Source organism: Otolemur garnettii, unplaced genomic scaffold (assembly GCF_000181295.1).
Source record: "Otolemur garnettii isolate 467f Iridium unplaced genomic scaffold, OtoGar3 scaffold00179, whole genome shotgun sequence".
NCBI classification, from domain to species: domain Eukaryota; kingdom Metazoa; phylum Chordata; class Mammalia; order Primates; family Galagidae; genus Otolemur; species Otolemur garnettii.
This window is the reverse complement of record NW_003852574.1, coordinates 2664105-2675235: the sequence shown is the minus strand read 5'-3', so window position 1 is coordinate 2675235 and position 11131 is coordinate 2664105. Positions and strand designations below refer to the sequence as shown.

At 51.7% G+C, this 11131-nt stretch overlaps 3 protein-coding genes across 3 annotated transcripts in view; 2 read left to right on the top strand and 1 right to left on the bottom strand.

Annotated features, from left to right (window-relative positions):
- Positions 1 to 1111, top strand: part of HYAL3 (hyaluronoglucosaminidase 3) — a 3655-nt gene extending 2544 nt beyond the window's left edge. The window contains 1 exon segment of the mRNA XM_023519523.1: positions 1051 to 1111. Within this exon segment, the coding sequence (XP_023375291.1) occupies positions 1051 to 1111 (61 nt within the window).
- A 117-nt stretch (positions 1112 to 1228) lies between these two features.
- On the top strand, positions 1229 to 6333 carry IFRD2 (interferon related developmental regulator 2). Its single transcript, XM_003800612.2, has 12 exons — positions 1229 to 1615; positions 3313 to 3432; positions 3516 to 3600; positions 3712 to 3836; positions 3920 to 4077; positions 4235 to 4285; positions 4377 to 4549; positions 4636 to 4741; positions 5182 to 5319; positions 5400 to 5528; positions 5600 to 5695; positions 5814 to 6333. The coding sequence occupies exons 1-12, from the start codon at positions 1558 to 1560 to the stop codon at positions 5892 to 5894; spliced, it is 1320 nt and encodes a 439-aa protein (XP_003800660.1). The 5' UTR covers positions 1229 to 1557; the 3' UTR covers positions 5895 to 6333.
- Positions 6334 to 6578: 245 nt separating this feature from the next.
- The window catches only part of LSMEM2 (leucine rich single-pass membrane protein 2), a 6171-nt gene continuing 1618 nt past the window's right edge, over positions 6579 to 11131 (bottom strand). The window contains exons 3-5 of the mRNA XM_023519522.1: positions 7739 to 7852; positions 7456 to 7641; positions 6579 to 7251 (exon numbers count right to left, since the gene is read on the bottom strand). Of these exons, the coding sequence (XP_023375290.1) occupies positions 7118 to 7251; positions 7456 to 7641; positions 7739 to 7852 (434 nt within the window). The 3' untranslated portion in view covers positions 6579 to 7117. The remainder of the gene's footprint in view (positions 7252 to 7455; positions 7642 to 7738; positions 7853 to 11131) is intronic.

The window sequence follows — 11131 nt, the reverse complement described above, 5'->3', positions numbered from 1 at the left end:
AAAAAAAAAAAAGACTCTGTCTCCAAACCCCCCCCTCCAAAACAAGAAAAGCCAGGAGTCCCCACCCTGGTCTCCTCTTTTCCTTGCTGCTACTTTCCCAGGACTGAGGTGACTCTGTGCCAGTCTTACTCTATTCAGCTTATAGTTAGTCCTCCCAAGCATGCACTCCACTTCCATCCTGCTTCCCTTGGGATCCCTGAGGGATAAAAAGGGCCAGAGAAAAAGTTTATGAAACCAGCAGCACTCTAAGGTCATGTGACTCTTCATGACAGGCAAGCTGCCTAGGGGTAATCAGATTCCAGTTAGAGTTGCCAGCCCTGGACTTTGTGCCTATACCTCACAGGGTCCACAGAAAGGTTACAGAAAATCCTTCCAGGGGTAAATGTGCCCAAGAAGAACTTGGCTAATGTCTGTAAGTGTTAAGCTATTGTCTGTACTCTGCTTTAATTATAAAGTAATTTTTTCTTCCACTGCCTTAGCTTTGGCTGTTGCCACATTCTGTCAGGGTTCAGGCAGCTGTCTGCACCTCGGCTCTTGGTGGAAAACTGACCAGACCCATCAAAAGCAAGGCAAGCATGAAACAAGTTTATTGAGGGAGAAAAAGATGAGTTTACCCCAAGATATGTTCACCATAGACAACGGGTCCCCTTGTGACTGTAAAGGGTCTGGTAATGGTCTGGGGTCTTGTTTTATACTGTCAGAATTGGACATTCCTCGTGTTTCAGACATTACCATGGAACCATTTTGATGGACAGTTAATTACATGATAATTAGCCTTGTTATTACAGGTCACTTTCCAAATCTTACTGTGCCTGAGTTGTCTGGCCCATGGGGAGGGGTGTTCTTCTTCTAGATGTGGCAATTGCTGGGTATAGGATTAATGTAGGCCAGCACCAAGACATGCCCCGCCCTTGTCCTTCTTAGGTGGGACAATCGCTGGAGGCAGCACCAAGGCAAAGCATCCACTTTGTCCATTAGGAGAGTCTCTGGGATTCCTTGCTATCTACCTAATAGTTCTACTAAGCCCTAAGCCCTTCTCATGGTCCTCAGGCTCAGCAGTGTTGTAGAACCTATCGTTTGTGCCCGTTTGTGTCCTGAGATGCTGATCTAGCGGTAGCGCTCCGCTGGTAGAAGGAAGCTTCAAACTTAACAACTACTAAGTGCATGTAGCGGGGCGGGGTCGGGGACCGCGCAGGGCATTGTGGGTGCATAATTCAGCTAGAGCGTCGTGGGCTTGTAGGTCCAATGGGTGAACTACATTTCCCGTGGGCCCTATGCCCCGCTGGCCCACAGAGATATGTGCGCTTAGCCTCCTGGGAATAGTAGTTTTGGCCGCGTGGATGTGGGTATGGCCTGAATTGCCGGGAACTCTCCTTCCCAGCGACCTGTTTGGCAGGGCGGGGCGCCTCGCGAAGATGGTGGCGCGCGCGGCGTGTGGCTTCTGTTGTTCGGCCAAGTCTCAGCGCGGCGCACTGGCTGGTGTCTCGCTGGCCTGGAGCCCCCCCCGCCGGGTCCCTGACCCTCTTCCCCCTGCGCTCCCTGCGCTCAGTTCCCGGCATGCCTCGCGCCCGTAAGGGCCATGCGCCCCGCAAGGGCAGCCGTCGCCGTGGAGGAGGTGAGTTGGGGATGCGGGGGGGGGCAACTAATGAGCGAAGAGCGGGGCTCTGCATCGGTCTCCGACTTCATCTCTAAGGGTCCTGGGGTAAGGAACGCCCGCTTGACCAGTCTGGCGCAGCTTAACACCAACTCTCTTGAGGCCCGCACGTGTCCCAGCAGGCATCCGCCACGTGTGCACCCAAGTTGAACTTTTAGCCGCTTGTGCCCCCGGGAGTGACCCCAGAAGCCCCTCTGGGCTTCAGTTTTTCCATTGCCTTTCCATCCCAGTTGCTTACTTAAGTGGACAAATTCAGTCAACAGAGTAGAAGCCAGTTTCTTCACCAAACTGATTCTTTCTTGGACTGGACGAGGAAGTTGGTGCGAGGCCTGCTCTGCTACAGAGAACAGAGGCAGGAAGCTGTTGGGAAGCTACAGGATTGGGGCTACAGAATTGGGGCCTTGGTGGGCCTGGCTGCAGGTGAATATCCTAGAGCCTGAGGCTTGTGACTCACTTATCAGCATTGACCAGGACCCTGTCCTAGTGCAGTAAACACATGTTTACTCTGCTAGGATGGGATGCCTGCCAGGCAGCTTTAAATTGGCCACCGCCCTGGTGGAGTTTGGGTGGAGGAATATCTAATAGGGTAGGGAACATGTTCACTTAGTAGTGTCAGACCCAGACTTAGGAACTAGGTTAGGGGCTTCTGGGTGAGTTCTAAAAGGTGGAGAAAAGAGCACTATGCAGAGAGAACAAGTTGTGCAAAAGCCAGGCAGCTGGAGGTACCACAGCACAATGGAGCAAATGCAGAAACACTGGGCTGAATTGGCAGGTAGAATAGTGAAAAGGTGAGCAATGACCAGCAGGCTGGACTTTGTCCTGTAGGCAAGGGGGTGTAAGTAGTTCTGAAAAGTAGAACCAGCTTGGTGATCATAATCTGTCCAAAGCACCGCGGTAGTAGCCACACTTGCCAGACTCAGCCCTTGGCCCTGACACATCCCCCACACAGGAGTGCTCCAGCCCTACTGATCCTGATACTCCTCTATGTTCGCCTTCACCTATTTTCAGGGACCCATAGCTGAAGGCCATGCATAGACCAAAAGAAACTAAGAAGACAGTATGCTGGGGTACCCTCACATACCCATTAGAGCTGGGCTGGATTTGTTGGCCCATAGCAGAGCCCTAACAAATCACTTGTCTTCGTCTGCTTCACCTGAAAGAGATGCTTTTGCATAGCTGTTTTGCAGATGAACTGAATCTTTCAAGGCTGGGCAATTGACCTGTTTATACCCCTGTTAAGATGTGGAGCTAGCGCTTGTAGTCCCAGCTACTTAGGAGGCTGAGGCAAGAAAATTGCTTAAGCCCAAAAGTTTGAGGTTGCTATGAGCTGGGACACCATGGCACTCTACCAAGGGCAACATAGTGAGATTCTCTAGTTACCTAGCTACTTTTGAGGATAATCCAGGTTGGTAGCTAAATTCCTATCTAGATATGCCTCTGTTCCAGGCTGGGCCATGGGCCTAGGTGAGACCTTTGCAATCCCATCTGCTTCTACCTAGCTCCCAGTCTCCTTAAACCAAGCTTTGGCCTCACAGAGGTTCTGCCCACCAAGCTTGTCAGGTTATCTCTAGTCTAGATCTAGTTCCTGATGCCATCCAACAGAGAGATGACCACCTTCCCTCTCTGCTAGATTGAGTACCCCGCTCCCTTCTCCTCAGGTGTCCAGAGCAGTGCCAAAGCTGACTCAGGTTCCAGTGAGGATGAGGCAGCCAGTGAGGCCCGTAGCATCACCAGTGAATGCCCTAGCCTTCTCAGTACCACTGCAGAGGACAGCCTTGGTGAGAGTGGGTGGCAATTTGACAGGGATGCAGTGAGGGATCCTTTGAGGGCAAGAAGCAGTGCTGACCAGCTGGCCTTGCAGGGGGGGATGTCGTGGATGAGCAGGGCCAGCAAGAAGACCTCGAGGAAAAGCTGAAGGAGTATGTGGACTGCCTCACAGACAAGAGGTACCCTGGCTGCCAGCTAATTCCTACACCCAGGGCCTTGCTTAGCCCATGCCAAGTGTGACCAAGGGAAAGCTGACTCATGTGACCCTTCCTTCTTCCCCCTACCACTAGTGCCAAGACCCGGCAAGGTGCTCTGGAGAGCTTGCGCCTGGCCCTGGCATCCCACCTAGTCCCGGACTTCTTGCTAGAGCGCCTTCTCACACTGGCTGATGCCCTGGAAAAGTGCCTGAAGAAAGGTTGGAGTCAGGGGCATTTGTGGGAGACTTAACACTGAGAAGGTGCTAACCCTTACTGCATGTGCTGACTCAGTATCCCACAGGGAAGGGTGAGGAACAGGCCCTGGCTGCTGCCATCCTAGGCCTGGTCTGTGTACAGCTGGGCCCTGGACCCAAAGGTGAAGAGGTATTCCACAGCCTGCAGCCTCTGCTAGTCTCTGTACTCAGTGACAGCACAGCTACCCCTGCTGCCCGGCTCCATGTAAGTATCTCCATGAAACCCTTTGTCTGTCTTATCCGTTAGCAAGATGGTGGGTTCCACCTGCTTTCAGGCTTTCCTACTCTGAAGGTGGGTAGGCCTCAAGGCTGGGAAGCTAAGCTCACCCCCTGACCATGGCCTGGCCTTGTCCTTCCAACAGTGTGCTTCTGCTCTTGGCTTGAGCTGCTACGTGGCTGCCACTGACATCCAGGTGAGTAAGTGGCCTTTGGGCACAGGTGGTAGAGCACCTACACCTGTAGCTCTGCCCCTGAGCCACTCCCACTGCCTCCCTGTGCTCCTAGGACCTGGTCTCTTGTCTTACCTGCTTAGAAAGTGTTTTTAGCCGGTCCCGTGTTGGCTCCACAGTCCCAGTGGTACCTACCAGTTTGCATGGCTTGCTCTGTGCTGCCCTGCAGGCGTGGGCATTGCTGCTTACCATTTGCCCCAGCACCCACATCAGCCACATTCTTGACAGGTAGGGGGTACTGCCCAGTGTAGGGAGGAGGGGATCTTAAAGAGGGCTCTAACCCATACATGTAGCTCAACCTGCCTCTTCCCTAGGCAGCTGCCCCAGCTGCCCCAGCTCTTATCCAGTGAAAGTGTGAACCTGCGAATCGCTGCTGGTGAAACTATCGCACTGCTCTTTGAGCTCGCCCGCGACCTTGAGGTTTGAGGGATAGGGGTGGGGTGGGGTCCCAGTTGATACCACCTGCCTATCCCAGGCCAGGTGCAGGAAACGCTGCAGAAAATAGAATGGTGATAAATGATAATGCAATGCAAGTGGCCCCAACACAGACTCATGTGCTAGGTCCTTTTTTTTTGTTTTTGTGCAGTTTTTGGCCGGGCCTGGGTTTGAACCCTCCACCTCCGGCATATAGGGCCAGTGCCTTACTCCTTTGAGCCACAGGCACTGCCCCTCATGTGCTAGGTCCTATGAAGGAGGCCCTGAGTAGCGGCATCCCTGCCTAGGCAGAGGCCAAGGAGAGGTTCAGAGCCAGGCAGAGAAGAAAGGGGCTCTTCAGTGAAATGAGGGGTTTGAGCACCCACATGTTAAGAGCCAGCAGAGCTTAGGCTTCTGCCATACACCCCCTGTCATTCCTATTGCAGGAGGACTTTGTTTATGAGGACATGGAGGCTCTTTGCAGTACCCTGCGCACTTTGGCCACTGATAGCAACAAGTACCGTGCTAAGGCTGACCGCCGGCGCCAGCGCTCTACTTTCCGAGCTGTGCTGCACTATGTTGAGGTGAGAACTCATGTATTAGGGAGAGGGCATCTCTAGGCCTTGCAGCCAGGCCCAATCAAATGGGCCCTTCTGCCCTGCAGGGTGGTGAGTGCGAGGAAGAGACAGTCCGCTTTGGGCTTGAGGTGCTCTACATGGACAGCTGGGCTCGGCATCGGATCTATGCTGCCTTCAAGGAAGTGCTGGGTTCGGGCATGCGCCACCACCTCCAGGTGGGGAGGACAGGAAAGGGGCACTTGGCTGCTTGAGGCTGGCCCGAGCTCACTGTCCTCTCTATTGCCAGAATAATGAGCTGCTCCGTGACATCTTTGGCCTGGGTCCAGTGCTGGTGTTAGATGCTGCTGCACTGAAGGCCTGCAAAATTCCACGATTTGAGAAGGTTTGCACCCTTGGGCACTTTATCTTCCCTCCATTTCCCTGTTTCCCAGAGACCTAGAGCTCTGCAGGGGGTTCCTCCTTCCCAGCTCACCAGCTCATCCCTCTTTGCCCCACCCTAGCACCTGTACAATGCTGCTGCCTTCAAAGCCCGGACCAAGGCTCGAAGCCGTGTGCGGGACAAGCGGGCAGACCTCCTGTAAAGCAGGACTAGCTAAAGAGAAGATTAGCCACACCCTTGCCCATATTTTTAACAGAAGACAGTGCAACACTTGGTCTTTGCCAGTAATTGTCACTTTATTTTTTTAATACCCAAACCAAAAACAGATATGGAGTGGGTGCCGGGGCCCGGACACTTGGGACCCTGGCCTTTTGTCCCTGCGTTGAGCCCTGTGGCCTCTTCTGTCCTGTCTTAGGCCAGGCCAAATGTGTCTCGGGGTTGTGGGGCAGACAGTAGGGGGACTGTCCCTTCCTCTTCTTTCTCAGGCCTTGCTCCCCTGGAATGACCCACTTTCTTGGGAGAGATGACATCTAGACAAATGCTACCACAGCAGGTGGGGAGGCAAAGCTACCTGGAATGGATTTGTGTGCTGATTTTTAACTAGAGATAATTAAACAGAATGCTCAGGCTTCTGTGTTTTTTTGTTTTTTTTTTGAGACATAGAGTCTTTTTGTCACCCTCGGTAGAGTTCTGTGGCATCATAGCTCCTGGCAACCTCCAGCTCTTGGGCTTAGGCGATTCTCTTGCCTCAGCCTCCCAAGTAGTTGGGACTACAGGCGCCTGCCACAATGCCCAGCTATTTTTTGTTGCAGTTTGGCTGGGGCCAGACTGCAGCCACCCCGAACCCACCACCCTTGGTATATGGGGCCAGCGTCCTACTCACTGAGCTACAGGTGCTGCCCCAGCCTTCTGTGGTTTTGACTCCTGGGTATCTAGCTCTGTCTACTTTCTCTCTACATCTGCCACCCCAAGCTGGGGCTTACCTGGGTGTTCCTCCATCTCACCTGTGCCCTTCAAGGCAGTCTTTCCCTAGGTGACTTTGAGAGCTGATGCTGGGATCCCACTTGAGAGGCCTAGCAGAGTTTGTGGGACTCAATGGGGGCAGCTATTTCTAGACTTCTGAACTTGCCATCTGGGGATAGCCAGAGGGTACTGACAAGACCATGGGAGGAGCCAGGAGGTTGATGCCCCTCCCACTGCCCTTGGACCACCCAAAGCAAGGCCTAGGCACCAGAAGCCTTGGCTAGGCCTGGCCTGAAGAGGTCAGGAGACTCAGGCAGCTCTAGAGTCAAATCAGGTTCTTAGACAGAAATCTTACCAAGAAAGTAGTATAAACATGTCCAGTAGCAGGAGAGGAGAGGCCTGCCCATGGCTACTTTATCCCCCCAACTTATACTCCCCCAGACCCCAGGTCCAAGTGGCATCTCAGCTAGGTGCTCGGGCCTCACTGGAGTTGAGCCTTTGCAGCTGGCTCAGGCTGGCCAGGCGGAGTTTGAGTATCATCTCCTCCTGAGTCTTTAGTGTGTGTGCCACGATACGCAGGGATTCATTCTGCAGCACTGCAAGTGGGTAGGCAGGAGTGGAAGATCATCAGACCATGCTGTCCCACAACCTCCCCTCACCCAGCCCAGCATCAAGGAGTGCCCATGGAACACCCCCGCCTCCACTGCTGCAGCATCTGCAGTTGCTCCTTCCAACTGTGTAGAAGGGCTTCTAGTCTCCACTGCCTTGTCCCCTTCCCATGTGTACCCTGTTGTCCCTACCACTCAGGTAGACGGCCAGGATGGCGATCGCCAGGCAGGTGAGCACCAACAGTGCAACCAGTAGCAGGAAGCCCCCCTTGCCATACACAGGGTTGCAGCCAGCCTGGGTACACAGTGATGGTGGCAAAACACCCAGCAGCTCGTCCCATGGCCGTGTCTCTTCAGCCACATAGGGACACAAAGAGCCTGTAGGGTGAATGGGGGACATCAAGAGGTCAGCAAGTGGGCCTGCTTTTCTCCTCTCCCACAGTACATTTGTTGCCCCTCCCTGGTCCCCCCTCACCTCCACTGTGTAGGTCACTGATGGACTCCACTGGATACAGGGACACCTCCTGCACATGGTTGGGGGCCAGTGGCCCCCTGCTTCTCTGGCTTAGCATCATCGGTACCATGGTGTCTGCAGGGGCAGCACAGGGCTGATTCAGCTGATGTGAGTTACCCCCTTCTCCCAGCTGGCTTTAGGTAGCAGGGGCTTGAGGAGGGTGGGGATAGTGGGGCATTTGGCTTCAAATCCCCTAAAACTGACCAGGAATGACTCTTGGTTTGAATCCACAGCTGGACATACACCTGATTTATCTTCTTCCAAGACCCTCAGGGGCTTTGAGGCATTCCTCTGCCAGCTGTTTTTTTTTTGAGACAGAATCTCATTCTGTTGCCCTGGGTGAGTGCCCTGGCATTAGTCTAGCTCACAGCAACCTCAAGTTCCTTGGCTCAAGCAATCTTCTTGCCTCAGCCTCCTGAGTAGCTAGGACTGCAGGCATGTACCACCATGACTGGCTCATTTTTCCAATTTTTAGTAGAGATTGAGGGGAGGGGTCTCACTTTTGCTCAGGCTGATCTTGAACAACTGGCCTCAAGAGATCCTCCCACCTCAGGCTTCCAGAGTGCTAGGATTATACATGTGAGACACCACATCTGGCCAGCCAGCTCATTTCTAACAGTTTATCAGCCTTGCAGCCTATAGCACATGGAATTCAGTCCTGCCTCTTCTACTATCAGTTTTCCTTGCAGACCCTCTTAGTTAGCCATCTAGCCAGAGCCCCATTCTAGCCATTGTGGTGCCTCTCCCTCCTGGCCTTGGTTCTGAGTTCTCTACATACTCAGTGTGATACTTCTGTACTTCTGTGAACCTATATTTACATGTAAACATGCATACCTATACTTATTAATTTGAGAAATGGGAAATGGCTGGTTTTTTTGAGACAGAGGCTCACTTTGTCGCCCTGGGTAAGGTGCCTTGGCATCATAGGTCACAGCAACCTCAAACTCTTGGGCTCAAATGATTCTCTTGCCTTGGCCTCCCAAATAGCTGGAACTATAGGTGCCCGCCACACTGCCTGGCTTTTTTTAGAGATGGGGGTCTTGCTCTTGCTCAGGCTGGTCTTGAACCTGTGAGTTCAAGCAAACTACCCACCTTAGCCTCCCAGAGTGCTAGTATTACAGGTGTGAACCACCTTGGCTTAGAAATGGCTTTTTTTTTTTTTTTTGTATTGACAGAGTCTGATTCTATTGCCCTTGGTAGAATGCCATGGCGTCGCACAGCTCACAGCAACCTCCCAACTCTTGGGCTTAGGCGATTCTCTTGCCTCAGCCTCCTGAGTACCTGGGACTACAGGTGCCCTCCATAATGCCTGGTTATTTTTTTTGAAGTTTGGCCAGGGCCAGGTTTGAACCCACCACCCTCAGTATATGGGGCTGGCACCCTATCTACTGGGCCACAGATGCTGCCCAGAAATGGCTTTTTTGGATTGGTTTCTTAACTATTCATTCACAGCCTCTACTCATTTAGTCACTTGAGTCTGTATTTTTCTTGTGATCTTAATTAATTTTACAAGCATCATAGTGTTTATTTTGTGATTTCTAAATATTTATATTATCTTCTTGTGCTTCTTTGATTATTTATTTCTTTGAGACAGTCTTACTCATTGCCTCAGGTTAGAGTGCTGTGGCATCGTAGCTCACAGTAACTTCAAACTCCTGGGCTCAGGTGATCCTCTTGTTTCAGCCTCCTGAGTAGCTGAGACTATAAGTGCCTGCCATTATGCCTGCGTAGTTTTTTTTCCTTTTCTTTCTTTCTCTCTCTCTCTTTCCTTTCCTTCTTTTTCCTTCTTTCCTTCTTACTTTTTCCTTTTTTTCTTTCTTTTCTTTTCTTTCAAGGGAAAGATGGTAAAGTCCTGGCCCATGAGGTCTGCTGCCATTCCTGAGTATAGCTCCTCTCCTACAGACAAGGTTAAGGCAGCTCAGTCAAGCTGAGGACTCTTTGTTTGTTTGAGACAGAGTCTCAGTTTGTTGCCCTGGGTAGAGTGCCATGGTCTTACAGCTCACAACAACCTTAAACTCTTTCGGCTTAAGCGATCCTCTTGCCTCAGCTTCCTGAGTAGTTGGGACTACAGGCACCTACTGCAACACCTAGCTAGTCTTTCTATTTTTCGTAGAGATAGGGTTTCACTTTTGCTTAGGCTGGTGTTGAACTCCTGAGCTCAAGCAGTCCACCCTCTTCAGCTTCTCATAGTGTTAGGATTTTTTTTTTTTTTTTTTGTAGAGACAGTGTCTCACTTTATTGCCCTCGGTAGAGTGCGTGGCATCACACAGCTCACAGCAACCTCCAACTCATGGGCTTAGGCGATTCTTTTACCTTAGCCTCTTGAGTAGCTGAGATTCCTGAGCCAGAAAGAAACTCCAGGGTGGCACCCGTGGCTCAGGGAGTAGGACGCTGGCCCCATATGCTGAAGGTGGCGGGTTTGAGCCCAGCTCCGGTCATTAAAAATAAAACAAGAAACAAACTTCTGAGCTGAGGCAAATCACCTGCCTCACCCTCCCACAGTGCTAGGATTACAGGTGTGAGCCACAGGCACCTGGCCTTCAACTTTTTTAATTCTTGGTCCCATAAGATTTTCAGTTGTCCCCTTGGAAGTTAGATAACAATGTTTAAGAGGGCAGTGGGGGGGGAACACCTCCTGATAGGGATAAGGATGGCCTTGAACTCTGGCTCTGTCACTCAGGACAGTAATTTGATCTTCATGATTTACTTAAAACCGCCCCTTGACATGGTCAAAAGCAAGTAAAACAGGTGCTGCCAGTGATCACATCTGGGTGGTGGGTTAAAAGTAATGTTAAATTCCCTCTTTGCTGTGATTTTTCCACACTTTTTTTTGAAACAGACTCTCAAGCTGTTACCCTGGGTAGAGTGCCGTGATGTCCTAGCTCACAGCAACCTCCAATTCAGGGTCAAGTGATCCTCTTGCCTCAGTTTTTTTCTTTTTTTTTTTTTCTGAGACAGAGCCTCAAGCTGTCTCCCTGGGTAGAGTGCTATATCATCACAGCCCACAGCAACCTCCAACTCCTGGGTTCAACCTGCAATCCCTGGGCTCCTGCCTCCTCCTCCCAAGTAGCTGGGATTACAGGCGCCTGTCACAATGCCAGGCTACTTTTTGGTTGTGGCCATCATTGCTGTTTGGTGGGCCCAGGTTGGATTTGAACCTGCCAGCTCAGGTGTATGTGGCTGGCACCTTAGACACTTGAGCCACAGGCGCCGAGCCCAGTTTTTGTATTTTTAGTAGACAGATCTCACTTTTTTGCTCAGGCTGGTCTTGAACTCCTGAGCTCAAGCAATCCACCAATCTTGGCTTCTCAGCCTGCTAAGATTACAGGCGTGAGAGACTGCACCCCAGCTACC